The sequence below is a fragment of the Misgurnus anguillicaudatus genome, chromosome 2 (assembly GCF_027580225.2).
Source record: "Misgurnus anguillicaudatus chromosome 2, ASM2758022v2, whole genome shotgun sequence".
Classification (NCBI taxonomy): Eukaryota; Metazoa; Chordata; class Actinopteri; order Cypriniformes; family Cobitidae; genus Misgurnus; species Misgurnus anguillicaudatus.
Window position 1 is genome coordinate 9238005 of NC_073338.2, and position 16948 is coordinate 9254952.

General features: G+C 37.5%; 1 protein-coding gene across 1 annotated transcript; it reads left to right on the top strand.

The window, feature by feature from the left end:
- The first annotated feature begins 1503 nt into the window (after window positions 1–1503).
- On the top strand, window positions 1504–11892 carry abhd17aa (abhydrolase domain containing 17A, depalmitoylase a). The gene is made up of 5 exons (XM_055201300.2): window positions 1504–1701; window positions 4970–5406; window positions 7821–8015; window positions 8338–8517; window positions 10670–11892. The coding sequence occupies exons 2-5, from the start codon at window positions 5009–5011 to the stop codon at window positions 10887–10889; spliced, it is 993 nt and encodes a 330-aa protein (XP_055057275.2). The 5' UTR covers window positions 1504–1701; window positions 4970–5008; the 3' UTR covers window positions 10890–11892.
- Window positions 11893–16948: the final 5056 nt, after the last annotated feature.

The following is a 16948-nucleotide window of genomic DNA, read 5'->3' on the forward strand; positions in this document are numbered from 1 at the left end:
AAATATTAAAGTATTTGTTAATATATGATGGTTAAAACTAAATATATTTCCAAATTCAAAAATACATTCAATTGAGCATTACTTTCTACAAAATATATTTAGCATATATTTAAAATATATTTCGGGCCAGAAAAATGTATTTTTGCCATATGGGATTACAGGAATGCAGGTGCATTAAATGTTTAAAGGTTTTCATATAGTTATATTTTTATTATTGTAATAATTTGGTATTTATTGTCCATAACAATATAATATTTTCTGTAAAAAAAAATATGTCTTAAATTGCTGAAAATCATGATTTCCTGTTGTCTGAATTAGTCAGGGTAAATTTTGTTACCGTCAAAATCTCTTGACAGTGTTGACAGTCAGTATGTAACAGAACTGGCAGTCATACACAAAGAAACACACTTTATTTCTCCCACGCACACATACAGTCCCCTCTATAATTATTGGGACAATAAATGCTAAATTGCTGTTTGCTGTGGAGTCAAAAAATGTCTAAACATTAAAAAGTGAATATGAGACAAAAGTGTAGAATGACACATTTTATTTGTCACTTGTTTTAACATATACAATTTATCAACTCAATAGATCAACATATTTGGATTTTAATACTGTGTACTGAGGCCATTGGTTCACAAGTGTTTAGTTATTATATGTATGTATGCATGCATATGTATATATGTAGTCTTATTTCTTATTTTTTTTTTTGTATTACTATGTTAAAATAAGAGTTTGTTGTGCACTGTATTCTAATTCTGTCCATAATCTCTCTCAAACATGTGAGTCAGAGATGAATAATACTGAATGTTCATATAATAAGCCATTTTCTTTGACGCTGTTATTTTCAAGGACAGGAGGCAGAATGTTCAGGAAATCTATGAGAGACTCTGTATCTCAACACATTAACATTACGCTCAGATCTAATGCTGCTATCACAAAAACCCTGTCATAATCAGCTGTGATATTTATGTGTCATAGCCAGAAACAAAACATCTATGATTGGTGAATAAATTAATTGTTCATACTTTTTGTTCTTGTATATCAGGGATGGGGATAGGTTTCCTCTCTTTTGTTTTCCTATATGGAAATGGTCAATGAAGGTCAGTTGGCTTTTTAATGGGACATTTGGTGACAGAAAAGTTAAATATTAAGTTTTGTTAATATTAAAGTAAAAAAATATATATACACACAAACACCGTATAGCAGCCATAAGCTGTTTACAAACATTTGTGTAAATATTATGACCTAATACAATTATTTGGCAGTGCATAGGAAAAATGACATCTTTAATTTAGATGTTTAACTAGCCTTTTATTAATAATGTTTTATTATGTTTATTTTATATTTTACTTTAATTAAATGATTGAAACTAAATCTGCTTTTTTAAGTAAAGTAAGTGTATCTCTCGAACCTAAACTTTATTTTCCATATTTGCATTGCATGTCCGCAGTGAGACTTTTCCATTTTCCGGTTAAAGGGCTTTTATTTTGAAATGCGGCTTTTCCGGCGTTGCCTTTATTTCTGCCCGACAGATGAAAACATTAATGAGGATCTCTAAGGCCGGGTTGATTTCTACCAAATTTAGCAAAATGTTACTTATTTTACCGACGTATAACCAATATATATCGAAGTGTTAGCCTTTAACATCTTAATCTATAGTTAGCGCGGGCCCTGTGTGAACTGTATATCCTTTTTTTGGTAAGTAACGTTATGTGTTGGTATCATATGGACAGATATGCTTGGCCTTGATATTATCTGTATCTTATTATCAGTATTTTCATTTATAAATGGAATGTTTTATCAAGAGACACATATCAATATTTGATACAAAATAAATGTGTATTGCAAATATGTTCGTGTAATTTTGCAATACATATTGTATATGTTGTGTATATTTGATAAATATTGCCGTGTGAATATGGTATATATGTATAAATGTATGTATTTATGTATAACGTGTGTGTGTGTGTGTGTGTGTGTGTGTGTGTGTGTGTGTGTGTGTGTGTGTGTGTTCCTGTCCGTGAAAACCCAAGTAATATATTTTTTTACATAACATCATTCTACATAATGTAAAGATCATTCTGTGAAATATAACCTTAATATCTTAAAATCAATGAAAAATCAGTGATTGAATGATTGATGCTCATAATCTTCACGCATATTATATACAAAATGTTATATATTCTTATATATTAAAATTTGTATTGTATACCAGAGGTTTTCAAACATTATGATGCCAGGGACCCATAGGAACCCCCTTTCTAAAATATATATATCTTGTGTTATTATAAGCACAGCAAATTATTTACAAAACTTAAATAATTGGCTACACAGTAGACATTTCACAATTTTTACCTTGTCTTTTTTCTCTTGAATCTTTTTTGGGGACCCCTGGGGACTCTAGTTTGAAAACCCCTGTTGTATACTATTTTTGTATGTATATATATGTATATATGTATGAAGATTTTGGTTCCAAAACGCGATAAACGCCTTTTTTTTAATGAGTTACCGCCAAAATCAGTATTTTATCTGGTGGGTATTAAGAAGTAAATTCTTAATTTTATGCAAAATCCGATATCCGCCGTGATATTCTGTCAGCTTTTCTTCCTTTTTTCCCAAAACGCAATAAACGCCAGTTCTCCTTCTCTGCAGAATGCAATAAATCCACTTAACCAATCACAGCGCACCATTCCACGCATCTTAAACAACAATGGTGGTGCGTTGAATACACTAAATCCCTGTTTTCCTCATTTACTTTGTACTTCGTGATCAACAAACAAAACAAAAACAAAATAATACTTTTGATGGCATTGATAAACCTGTGGTGGTTTTCTGTGGTGGGGAAGAAATGAAGCCACTCCGGCGAAGGAAAAATGTCGGCTGTTGCTTTTCTCACATGATTACATCACATTGACTCCAGGGGATCTTATGAAAAACTTTCCGTAATTTTACTCGAAGTGAACAAAAATCGAGCAGCACCAAAACATTTTACAGCTGATCGCTGTCAAAAAAGTTCAGCGACGAGGTCCCAACAATGACAGCAGCAAAACACATTTTTACCCAAATTAGTCAAAATGGATTTATTGCGTTTTAGAACTATATAATATATATTAGTGCATATGTATGTATTATTTAAATGTGCAGTCTGTGTAAGCTGTATAAATTAGTAATGTGTTAAAGTGCCCATATTATGACTGCTTTTTCACAAGTTAAATAGGTGTATGAGTTCCATAAAGCATGTTTCAAAAGTTGTTTGCTCGAAATAGCTTGTAGGAAAAGATTGTTACCCATCTCTAGGAGCCTCTGTTTCAGTGCATTTCATATTATGCCTATTGGAGGTGGTCATTACATATTTATAAGCTGCTACTCCTTTGATCACGCCCCACTACTAACATCATGTACGCGTGCTCAGTGATGTCGTGAGCAGTACAGACCATACTGTGTTATTATTTTTATATATTATTATTATTAACGGTTTATGTTGCCAACAGACAAATCAAGCAGAAAAGTATCACTAATAAGTACACTCCAGGAGTAGAAACTCTTGCCACATAATGATTCCAGAGTAAATTGTGATGTAGCAGTTTCAACAATACACTCGTTTTCCCTGGACAATGCTAACATAATCCTGTTATAAAACATTTTCAAACGCGTTATTTTCACAAATTACATAAATTTAGCCCCGGCGGGGGATGTATACTGCTTGTGGGCCGCGTGCTAATTTCTAGAAGCTAGCGGGAGGTCCGGACCGTAAAGTGATAAGAGACTCGGGGGTACGTTAGCCTCGTCAGAAAAGCCGGGTCGGTAAGGCCCGGTCTCGGTTAGTTTGGCAAGACACTTTTAGTTTGGCAAAGCACTATTACTAAGTTCTTGTAGAATTGTAAAATAAAGCCGTTAAATATTTTTTTTTAACTTTCGAAACTATCTAGCCTGCAAAAATATCTATATAGCGTACTGTCTACAAACAATATTAACATCACTATACATTTAAAAGGTATAATTTACTGGATTAGCATCAATGTTTTGAGATACAGATGCTCTACCATCATAAATGTAGTATTTTGTGACAGAAGATGACAACATGCAAAATATAACGTGACTTCTTACCTTTTGTGTTGATATAGGGATCGCAAATCAAATCCAATCTGTTTCAGATGTGTGAATGATCCATGAAAGTCCAATAAAATACATTCAATGACAATTTTTGTCCACAAATGCGTATAATCCGTGAAATATAGATATATAGTCTTTTGTTTACATCAGATTTCACATGAACGTCTTATCGCCTACAATCTGAGGACTATTTGCATCGTAACATACTGTATCTGAGATCACATTTTAGGTTTAAATAAACACGGGTTTAAACTTTGTTTTTAAAAGTAGGCGGGAGTATAGTCCATAATATCCAAATAGCGCTGTTATTTCAGTGAGACATGATGACAGTATAGAGGGTATCAGCGAAGTGACTGCTCTGCTCTGTGCTCTCTAGCTACCTGGTGGGTGGAGACCTGCGAGTGGGGTGATGGGAATTCAAACGGAATGTGACGAAACGTCTATTTACGTCACAACGGAGCTGAGTTTGAACTTGTGCAATCTGAGACTCAAGGCAGAGGACAATCTCACTCAAAACAGCATTGATGGATTTTTTTCCAAGTTTGTATGCGTGTGGAAGCATCAGAGACACAAAATAACACCCCAAAACCCATAATAATATGGGCACTTAAAGCCTTGTTGTGATGATGGAGAAGAAATCATCTTTAATATCTGTGAGCCATTTAAATGTCTTAAAAGGTTAATCACTCATTTCTGAAATGACCAAATCAACATTTCACTTTAACAGAAATGTCAACCTTCCCGTAAAATTAAATGGCATTCTCACTCCCCTGTTTTTTTTTTTCCGCATGCTTTGGCTTTTACGAAAGATTTTAATATATGATAATAAAATGCCATCTAATCTCTCCCACAGGTTCCGTTATATTATTTCCTTATCTTATAGCAGCCGAAAATGAACGGATTGTCCATCAGCGAGTTGTGCGGCCTGTTTTGTTGCCCACCCTGTCCGAGCCGGATTGCAGCGAAGCTGGCCTTCCTGCCGCCGGAACCCACCTACGCTCTCCTGCCGGACCTCGAGTCAAACTCACCTGTGACCTCTAACCTCGGAGCCTCTGGTTTGCGCTCACGACTGGGAGCAAGTGGAGCAGGTGGTGGTGGTGGCGGTGGTGCTGGAGCAGGAGGGGGTATTGTAGATCGGAGTGGAGAAAGCCGATGGAAGTTACACCTCTCGGAGAGAGCAGAGTTTCAGTATTCTCAGAGGGAACTGGATGGAACTGAGGTCTTCCTCACTCACTCCAGCCGCGGAAACAAAGTGGGATGCATGTACATTCGCTGCGCCCCCTCCGCAAAGTAAGAACGGATAAGCTTGATATGTTATAGTCAATTTGAAATCAAAACATCCATGTTGATTTTAACAGCAAAACTATACCAAAGCCCACCTTCGCGTGACACATTTGTTTCCTTTTGAAAGGCTGTATGTCTTACTCCTGAGTAAAGTCTGACTTTTTCCATGTTTAAGTGCTATAATTGGGTCCCCAGTGCTTCTGTCAACCTAGAAAATGTGAAAAAGATCAACCCAGTAACTTAGTTTTGTCAAACCATTCTCTACAGGCATGTGAAAAAATAGGAAATTAAAATTTGGCTCCCCATGTGATGTCAGAAGGGGATCTTATTATGATAATACTGCCCCTTAATCTGGACTATCCAACCGCGGCAATGCCATTTATTGCAGAGAGAAAGAGAGAGAGAGAAAAAAATAATTGACAGCACAATTTAGTTTCAATTTCAACAAACCACCATCATGGCGATCAGTGTTTGCATTTCATCAGCTTATTTGCATTATAAAGGACACACCCAAAATGAAACATTTTTCGCACCTACAAAGTGGCAATGTTAACATGTTATAATTATCTGTGGGGTATTTTAAGCTAGAACTTCACATATGTACTCTGGGGACACCAAAAATTTATTTTACAGCTTAAAGTCTTGTGAAATGTCACCTTTAAGACATAATGGCCCTGGCCCAAATGGCACACTTTATGTGGACTTTCAGTCTCATGGCCTTAAATTGTATGTTCTCTCTTAGTCTCTGAGTCCATAGGGTGTCCCATCTCTGTCATTTTTACATTCTGAAGTGTGCTCATTAGCGCACCCTTGATGCGGTCTTTGGCCGGACTGTGCCATTTGGGACAGGGCCAATATGTTATTTCAGCTAAACAACAAAAATGGCCACAGCTTGATGACGCTGTAAAAGAGTGTGGAATGATGAGAGCTGTAGTCTAATGCTGCGTTTACACCAACCGCGTTTGAGGCGTCAAAATCGCGTTTATCGCGGCTAGTTTGCCGCTTGAACAAGTTTGAATGCATTCAAACTTCGCTCTAGAAAAAGCAAGCGTTTGACGCGTGTCAGAGGCAAAATCCGCTGCTTGTGGGAGGGACAAGTGCTATGCGGTTGTCTGTTTGCAAGGTGACTGATGTTGATCGTACATTTATCGAGAGAGTTACCGGTTTGTATTTGGTAACCTTACTATAAGGGGAAAATAAACGGTGCGGGTCGATAAACGTCATGTGACTCAAAAGTGAAATGTGCACAACTTACCAGGTTGCCCAATGTCCTCACTGACACTCTTCCAAGCGAGGTCCTTTTTATTCCCGTCTCTATAGAAATAAGAACTTGTGTCGTATAGCTCCGGGTGACTGCTTACGGACAATTTCAAGCCTTCAGGTTGAATGAGGGACTCCGGGCGGGCTGCCGCTACAGCAGCAAGCAGGCTCCTGATTGGTTAACACGGCGCGAAATTCCGGCAAAGTTCACATTTTTCAACTCGGGCGTCAGACGTAAATTCGCGTCAAACCCAAAATGCACAAAAAGCACCATTCGCGCGGAAACGTGTCTGCTGCGCTAAACGCCTCATCCGCGAGACGTTCAGACGCGCGTCAACGCATCTTCACATTGACTTAATATTGAAATCACCCACGCTTCACGCCTTTACCGCGGCTAGTGTAAACGCAGCATTAAAGTTTTGTAACCAGTGTGGCCTGAGAGAAGCAGCAAAAGAGTGGCAGGCAGAATTTGCTACTTTAGCTTTTTGCTAACCAAATTGCACAACATGCAATACTAAGTTATTTTCTTGACAAAGCACAAGGATTCAAAACATTAATAAGCAGCTTTAAGTCTTTTGCTATCATTTTAGCGATAAGCTGTGATGTGTTGTCCTTTCACTTGTTCTCAGTCAAAATGCAATGTTCGTATCAATCTCTTGACATTTGATGTTTAAATATGAGATGATAAGGCGTTGAACTTGTGACGGCGCTGTACATTTTTGCACCTCATCAACTTTATTATCATCTTATCAAAGTGAAGCCGAGAACAGGTCAGATGCACATTGCAAGTGTGCGTGTGACAATATTGGATCGGCTCGGAATCCAGTTACCGTTACCAGTTACTCGTCCAGTTACCGGTCTGGCCGATCATGCTTAAAATCGTCCAATTTTGGTCTGTGGCCGGTCGACTGGTCCATATCTAGTGCTAGTACTTATTGGAAATTTAAATGCAAAAATTGTACACATTGTGCCTTTAAACCTTAGGTGGCCATGGATAAAATTGTCTGCTACTTGTTGTGTCATTTAAACATCTAATAAATCTGTAAAGTATTTAGAAAATGTATCTTAATCATTGACAGTGTCGCATCAGGACTGAAGTTAAATGCCTCTGTGTCTTGATGTATACATGATCTGTGTCTTTCCTTGTGTTTTGGCTGCAGGTTCACTGTGCTATTTTCCCACGGTAATGCTGTGGATCTCGGTCAGATGAGCAGCTTTTACATCGGCCTGGGCACTCGCATCAACTGTAACATCTTCTCTTATGATTACTCCGGTTATGGGGTCAGCACAGGAAAACCCTCGGAGAAGAATTTGTATGCAGACATCGACGCTGCCTGGCACGCTTTGCGCTCAAGGTACATCAGAAACCACAGACCTGAAAGCGGGGTGCAATTGAACTTTAAATTTGTTGCCTTTTTATTAAAACCGTAATAAAAGAAATATTTATATCCCATTTAAGCTAGATTTTCTCATAAGCCATCTGTCACTAAGCCGTTTTATGGTGATTTTTATTTTTGACACAGATCAGAGGGTCAAGAAAGCCACTTGATGGATTTAGTACTTTAGTAATAACATATTACCGGGCTGTACTATTATTTGGTGCTTTTTTGCATTTAAGTTTTAGTTGTGCGCTATGTGTTTCATTTGAATCCCTTGAACACATCTGTTTGGTCTCAGATATGGTATCAGTCCAGAGAATATCATTCTTTACGGGCAGAGCATTGGCACGGTGCCAACCGTGGACCTGGCATCTCGATACGAATGTGCCGCTGTGGTGCTGCACTCGCCACTCACTTCAGGAATGAGGGTGGCATTTCCAGACACCAAAAAGACCTACTGCTTTGATGCTTTTCCTAAGTAAGTAAACATGGATATCATCTGCTGGTTTTATTGATGTTGCGCTGATGCTATTAGTCTTTATTCAGTACACTGATCAAAGTGTCCCTCATCAATCCCTATAATGCCAAATCGAATCCAAAATCCATTTTGTAGTTCTTTTTATCCAAAATTTTTTCAAGGTTTGTGATGTGAATAAACCTTTATCACAGCGGAATTGATATCCAAAAGTGGTCGTCGAAGCAGTGTTTCGAAAATATTTTCGGGAGGCGCTCTTGCCCCTTCAAATCATGGTTCTGAGGGGTGTATAAACATACACAAGTAGTTAATTCATACACATAAACATACACACATATGCTGGAATAGGGCCCTCCATATAGAGTTTTTCACATTAAACACATTAAATAAAGTAAAAATAAATTAAACTAGATAGTAAAGTTTAAAAACAAACTTATCAGGTTTTTACAATAAGTGTAGTTTAGTAGTCTAGCTGGTTGTTAGCATTTTTTAGTACAAATATGAAGCTAGCATGATTTAATGTAAAGCTAGCATGATTTAGCATGAAGCTAGTCTGAAACAAACGATAAATGAATACATCAGAAATAAATGGCAATCAGATTGTGATCAATGTCTAAATAACATACATTTTTACTCCGAGGAAAATCCTCTAAAATGTTCATCTTGTCAGAATTCATTGTCCATTAAACATGTTTTACAAGATTGTATTATCTCTGTCACTGTGTGAAACCTTTTTTATTCTGTTAATACTTTCGAAAAAGTTTTTAATCAAGCTAATCCAAACATAGCTCTACGGTTTTAAGGTTAAATGAATTTTAAACATCTTTTCAAGTCTTACTTTATATAATTAGACTTTATTATTGCCATGAATATAGCCTAGAAGCTGACATGGCGTTTGAAAGAAAAGAAAGAAAACATGATTTCAGAATGAAGTTAGCAGGATGTTAGCATGATGCTTGCCTGATGCTAACATGATTTAACATGAAGCTAGCCTGTAGTTATTATAATTTGTGACGAAGGTGACGTCATGTGCATACCCTCTACATGAGTTTGCATGAGATTTAGCATGAAGCTAACATGGTGCTAGCATGATTTAATGATAATATGCATGATGATGATGATGATGATGATAATAATAATAATATGATGTGATAATGTGAAGAACAGAGATAATATGTATAGACAATTCCTGGAATAGCGTTTTTAATGTTACTTCTTTTGCAGCACAAATAGAGTTTCTGCACAAGAGCGCCCTCTGGCTTTTGGATGTGTGGGCATTTCACCATAATTCATTCATTGAGAAAACACGCATTTGCACGATTAATCGTCCCAGCCCTAGTATGTTGCCTTTGTCAATACATGGTATTATTGCATTTTTTTTTCTTAATACGATGCACATTGGGGAACTGAAATACTTGCTATTGTACCGGAAGTAGCAATACACTGCTTCACATAGCGGAAATAGGATTTGTGATAAAGGTGTATTATCTATATATTTTGCAAGTTCTCCCACTTAGAAATCATTGAGGTGTCTGAAATTGTCATCGTAGGTGCATAATCTAAAAAATCCCAGATATCACAATATATGATTTTTTTTTACCATTTATTTGTATGTTACAGCTCCAAATAAGTATTTGAACACCTGTCTATCAGCTAGAATACTGACCCTCAAAGACCTGTTAGTCTGCCTTTAAAATGTCCACCTCCACTCCATTTATTATCCTAAATTAGATGCACCTGTTTGAGGTTGTTAGCTGCATAAAGACACCTGTCCACCCCATACAAACAGTAAGAATCCAACTACTAACATGGCAAAGACCAAAGAGCTGTTCAAAGACACTAGAGACAAAATTGTACACCTCCACAAGGCCGGAAAGGGCTACGGGGAAATTGCCAAGCAGCTTGGTGAAAAAAGGTCCACTGTTGGAGCAATCATTAGAAAATGTTTCTGCACAAGAGTGCCCCCACAGATTTCTCACAGAGAAAAATCTGTGGTTTCTCTCTGCCTTTGAAAACTGTTCATCTGAAGTAGTTTACCTTAAAAAAAAAAGCTTGTTTTGTGATGTAACTTGCAGATGCTTGCACCACGGTGTTGATGCTAAAACTATATGTTGTACTGTGCAACCCTAAGTGTTTTTCTGTTCTGCTTTCTCAGCATTGAGAAGGTGTCTAAGATCACGTCTCCAGTGCTGATCATTCACGGGACTGAAGACGAGGTGATTGATTTCTCTCACGGTCTGGCTCTGTTCGAGCGATGCCCGAAGGCCGTGGAGCCGCTGTGGGTGGAGGGCGCCGGGCACAACGACATTGAGCTCTACAGTCAGTACCTGGAACGTCTGCGCAGATTCATCAGCCAGGAAGTGGCTGCGCAGTAAACTTCCACCAGGTCACCAATTCAGGAATCACCCTAGTAATATCATAACCGAAAAAAGGCAGGCCCGGTGCACGCTAGCACCCGAACACTAAATGGTAGGAATATATGGAAAGCAAAATTAACCGAATCCACTTCTGGAGAGTTTTGTTCGTCCGTACGTTTTTGACTCTTTCTGTTCTGTCAGCCTGGAGCTGAGTTTTGTACTGAGAAGTCCCCACATCTTCAGACTGCAATGTCAGAACCTGTGAGTGTCGGTCTCAGGAAGAGCCTCAGTGCGTTTGAGACACTCGCTTACAGCTGATTGGTCGTTTTTTGATCGTGGTTTTCGTGATATTTGAACTGAACAAACTTATATCTCTTTATGAAATTCTTGAGTGTTTGTCTTTTAATTTTTGTTTGTTAGGTCTCGTGTGAAATTCGTTTCAGATATAGCATCACCAGTTTTCCTGAGAAGAGCTCTCTGCTGGACAGATTCTGTGTGTGAACGTGTGAATGTGTTTCTTATCCAAATCTTCCCATGTGTTAGTCATCAGACATCTTGATATACATGACCGCTCAAAAGTTTGGACATGCTTGACTGAATTTATATGGCTTGTAATCTCTAAAACCTTTTTTGATCCAAAGACTTGTGCTGAAAGGGATAGTTCACCCCAAAATTCAAACTTTGTCATTATTTACTCACTCTCATGCCGTTTGATATCCAAAATGATTTATTTGATCTTTAGAACCCAAATGCAGATTTATTTTCTGGTTACTATGGGAGTGGATGGTGACTGCCTCTTTAAGCTTCAAAAGTGTTAAACTCGACCCGTGCCGTATATTATAAGTGTCTTAAAGGCATGCTACTAAAATATAATCCATTATTTGACCTGTGCCTCTCTTCTCTGTGTCTGAACTGTTGTTTAGTCCGATGTGCACAAAAAGAAAGCAGAGTAGTAAATGTCTTCAGGACACTTAAAATAAGGGAATATCGAGTGGAGATATTTAAAGGTGCAGTGTGTAATTTTTAGAAGGATCTCTTGACAGAAATGCAAAATAATATACAAAACTATATTATCAGGGGTGTATAAAGACCGTTATGTTTTATTACCTTAGAATGAGACATTTTTATCTACATACACTGAGGGTCTCCTTATGTGGAAGTCGCCATTTTGTGCCGCAGAAGTCCTTAACGGACAAGTTTTTTACTAAGTTGTCCCCGTCGATGACATGTTTTTCCAGTGGCGGCTACAGTTGCTTCTCTATGCGTTTCAAAAGCGAGGGGTGAGCAGTGGACTTGAGCCGTTGGTTGCAATTCGCAACCTCACCACTAGATGCCGCTAAAATTTACACACTGCACCTTTAGTTAACATTTTTGGTTCCTTTAAAGCTTTAAGGGTTTTCTGGTTACTTTGGGTTACTTTCTCCCAAAGTGACCAGAAAACCTAAAACAACTCTGCTTTTGGGTTCTGAAGAACAAAGAAAGACATTGAGGTTCAAACAACATGAGGGTGAGCAAAATAATGCCGAAGTTATTGCTTTTTTGGGTGAGCTATCATTTTAAATGCTTAATTCTGGACTTGCACGGGACTTCAAAGATGCATGTTATGAAGTTACCAGAGATAATAATTTTTTTTGTTCACTACATAAATACCAAGCTTTCAATTCATATTTTTAATACTTCATATTTTTAATTATCATTATTTTAAAGTACAAAATAGAGACCCCTATCCAAATGTTCGACTGGTCATGTGTATACAAATAGATGTCATTTCCCTTTCACTATTTCTGTTTGCTTTCCATCAAGTTAAAAAAAGACATTTAACTTGATTTATGCCCCCGGCACTGTTTTTAAAGACATATGGCAATATATCTTTTTTCTTTTTGTTATGTGATAACTTGGTGTCAGCATTTATGTATTTATGCAGTCACGTAATATCCTTCATTTTAATTAATGGAGAAGTAAACGTCTAAATAAGCATTGCGACCGCCCCACTTTAGTTGAGTGAGAGAAATTAAAACAAATCTTATTGATATTATGTATGTGTGTATTGAAGTATGATATGGGTATCGCAGTGTGTATAGTATTGTGAGGTAGTTGCCGATACCCAGCTCTAATATGGGAACTTGATTTGTAAATATTTCACTTTGTTTACACAAACCCAACTTTTTCAGTGACCCCTTGACTCAAATTTGGCCACTGTGAATACCCCACAAAGACATGAATCCTTTGCCACACCCAAAAACGACGAGAACCCTTGTTTTATCCGTAAAGGGGGTCGCGCAGCTCAGCGTCGCCTCTAGGACAACTCGGAGGTATCGTAAACCGGAAGTGCACATTAAATAGTGCAAGCTTAGTCAGATAGCGTCTACTTCAAAATGCAAAATATACGTTAGTAGCAAATGTTAATCGTTAATGATTTGGGACAAATATGATGTTATTTAATGTTAAACTATGTGAGTGGCGCTCTGTGGCGCGACAGGGATTTGAGCAACTTCCTGAGTCGTAGCTGGGCGGCGCGGACAGGCGCCACCTGTTGGCGCCGGTGTGCGTATACTCATAGAAAGCAATGTGTTCAAGTTTTTTAGAACGTTGCGGTGTTGCGCGTCCTGTGTGCGACCCCATTAAAAGACAGAACACCTCCCATTACACCCTGAAGTGACATGAACCTTTATATTACACTAGAGATGCACCGATTAATCGGCCAATGATCTGTATCGGTCGCTAAAAGTAATTTTAACACAAAGCAGCCGATAGTCATGTCCTGTCAATCAAAGAGAACATGAAAATGCAATGAATTTGAGCTCTGTGTATAGAAAATCTAAAGTAACATCACTGTTTTTTTATTATTATTGGTCATTATATGAAGGAATAACAGTCAGAAAATTGACTATCAATATCAGTCTAAAAATAGGTATGAATATGGGTTCATCTCTATATTACACTCATCATCGGAAGCTGAATATACCCAGTGCTAATTTCACCTCTAAGCTTTTTAGTAATTTAGTTTTTTCAACATCTCCAACACGTAACCCCCTCCCTACCTGCTGATGTAATGGTGCATAAATAACCTTTGACCTTAACGCCCGTGATCGACAGTTTTCTGAGCCGTTTTAGAATGGGGTCATGACTTCCACCCACCCCTGACCTCTTGTCTGTGTTTGTGTGCGCGATAGGAAGAACTGTGACAGATTTTAATATTACCGCATATCCGGTCCTTGCCAAGCTCTCCATCTTCTTTTATCAGTTTTTGCAGTTTCTAATGGCATAAAGGTTTGTATATTGAGCTCTATTTATAGCAGTAATTTCTCTTGCATACCGCCTCGCTCTGATAGATGTGCTCACGTGAGTTATTTAAACATAAACTTTTAGATCTATTTTTATAAGGTCGACAAATCTTTGCTATAATACGAACCTTTCACTGTTTCGAGGGCCGTTTTAAAGAGAAAGTTGTCTTTGGCGCGACATCTAGTTTAGTCAAAAATGAAAATTCTGTCATGTGTTCATTGACACTGGAGCTGTTTTGTGCTTTGCTTAGGGTGTTTTCTGTTGTCGCACATGGATATAAAGGTACAGTAAAGCTCCAAACGGACAAAAAGCACCATAAAAGCAGTCAAAATGTGTGTGAGTTGTGTGCTTGGTGTATTAAAACTATACAAAAGAGCTGTATGAAGCTTTTAACATGGTCCTCTGCTTTATGCTGTTTTAAAGGGTACATGTTATGCAAATTTTAACAAGATGTAATTTATGTCTCAGGTGTGCCTAGAATGTGTCTGTGAAGTTTTAGCTCAAAATACCCCACAGATCATTTGTTATAGCATGTCTAAAATGCCCCTCTTTTCATGTCTGTACCTTTAAATGCAAATGAGCTACAGCTCCTCACTCACTTACCAGAAGACATTGAGCACTTTTGTCACAGGATTCAAATCTGTTTTTAACCAATAGTAGTTTTTCTAAATGTAACAAACACATTTAGAAAAGCTTTTGGGTGAAATTAACCAGTCAGACAGTGGCCGTGGGTCAGGCTTTATCAGTGTGACATCACATTAACAAGAGTTAAAAACAGCATGTCTGGTTGGGTTTAATAGGGATTTTAAAAGGGAGGGTGCAGTTTTTTTATTGTATGGTTGTTGTGTTCGCACACTGCCAACACACATTCATGTCCAAACATCTTGTAAAAGTGGATTTTGCATAATATGGGTCCTTTAAAGTGAGCAAATGCTTAAAAATTATTATTTTATGCTTTAAACGTGACTGAAGAAGTCTCACAGGTTTGAAACAACATAAAGTTGGAGCAAATAATGACAGAGTTTTCATGTTTGGGTGAACTCGTATCTATAAAGGGAAATTCCAGCTTTTTTAAATGAACGCGTTTATTTTACATCACCTCATAAATGTTTTTATTCTGACATCTTTGGTTCCTAAGACATTTTAATACACTGATTCATGGGAAAGTGCAGTGTGTACTCAGGAACATAAGTCACTTTAGCTGATAACACACAAGCATGATCGTTCCCGAAATGCTGCCAGTACAATACAACTTGCTTTTATTGGTCTTATAGGAACTACAGACGTCTAGATATCCACATTTGTGCCGAGCAAACTTTGTGTTGAAATAAAAGCTGGTTTGCCCCTTTCCATACACATGTTATAGGTAGAATATCAAAATGGAGTAATAGTAGTGCAGAAATGTAAGTATATATTACGACTATAAGATGACATAGTTCACTTTATCTTAATATATGTAAAGGAGATTCTTCTTTTGCTTTTCTCAAGCTTTAAAACTAAAGGCTTCGCGTTCACATCTTAAAACAATCGAGCAATAATGTGCAAACTTTGACTGTGAGAGCCGTTTACTCCGCAAATCTCCACATTATGACCATTCAAAGGGTTTACACTTCATGTGACATAGCACAGGCTTATCTGATGTGACTGACTCCAAATCAGCTGCTCCGAAATTACTGTATAGCGATGAAGCTGTATCTCTGTTAAGGAACTTTTACTGTATATTTACAGTTACATGTCTGTATAAAGAGATTGTTTACCCCCATTATGATGTAAGATGCTTTGTGTGTGTTGGGCAACGTTTTCTTATTAGCTGAAAGATGTGATGTACTGTGGCAGAGTAATAAATGAAAGCTTTAAAGGAAAATTTTGAACTGACTTGGGTTCGACTGAAATGGGGTTGAAGAGGCAAATGTAATGCAGCTTCTATTTTATGGTATGTTGTCGCCATATGGCTAAAAGTGACCTACAAAAGTGAATTTCACATAGCTACCAATTACAAACATGAGATTTTTAGCATGCATTTAGCTTAATCCTGTATCTCAATATAGGTAGAGCATTACATTAACAGCATAAAATGTCATGGGTTTGAATTCCAGCAAACACACATACTGATAAAATGGTAACACTTTATTTGACTTGACATGACACGCTGTTCAATCATGACATGACACGTGATATGAACATGAAGGAGATTTTATGCACGTTTATGACAACTGTCAATAAGTGTCATTTGCTCAATTATGTCATTTTTAATGCAAAGATGACATTGTTTGAGATGGCTTTATAACAACTTGCCATAAGTTAAAGGTGCAGTGTGTAATTTTTAGAAGGATCTCTTGAAAGAAATGCAAAATAATATACTGTACAAAACTATATTATCAGTGGTGTATAAAGACCTTTTAAAATGAACCGTTATGTTTTATAACCTTAAAATGAGACGTTTTTATCTACATACACCGAGGGTCCCCTTACATGGAAGTCGCCATTTTGTGCCGCCATGTTTCTACAGAAGCCCTTAACGGACAAACCTTTAAACTAAGTTGTCTCCGACGATGAAATGTTTGTCCGGTAGTGGCTACCGTAGCTTCTTTATGCGTTTCAAAAGTGAGGGTTGGGCAGTAAACTGAGCCGTTGGTTGCAATTCGCAACCTCACCACTAGATACCACTAAAATTTACACACTGCACCTTTAAGTATAATCTTTTGACATGTCTGTTGCATTTTGTTATGGTATTTAAAACCAGTTGACAAAGTATAAACAATTAAAGTGCACCTATTTCATTGCTAAAAAAC

What these genes read in the sequence shown, in the direction of transcription:
- abhd17aa (XM_055201300.2), top strand. Translation starts at nt 5,009, where the DNA reads ATGAACGGATTGTCCATCAGCGAGTTGTGCGGCCTGTTTTGTTGCCCA. An exon ending in CGCTGCGCCCCCTCCGCAAA is followed by an intron (nt 5,407 to 7,820) that starts GTAAGAACGGAT and finishes TTTTGGCTGCAG; the next exon opens with GTTCACTGTGCTATTTTCCC. An exon ending in TGCTTTGATGCTTTTCCTAA is followed by an intron (nt 8,518 to 10,669) that starts GTAAGTAAACAT and finishes CTGCTTTCTCAG; the next exon opens with CATTGAGAAGGTGTCTAAGA.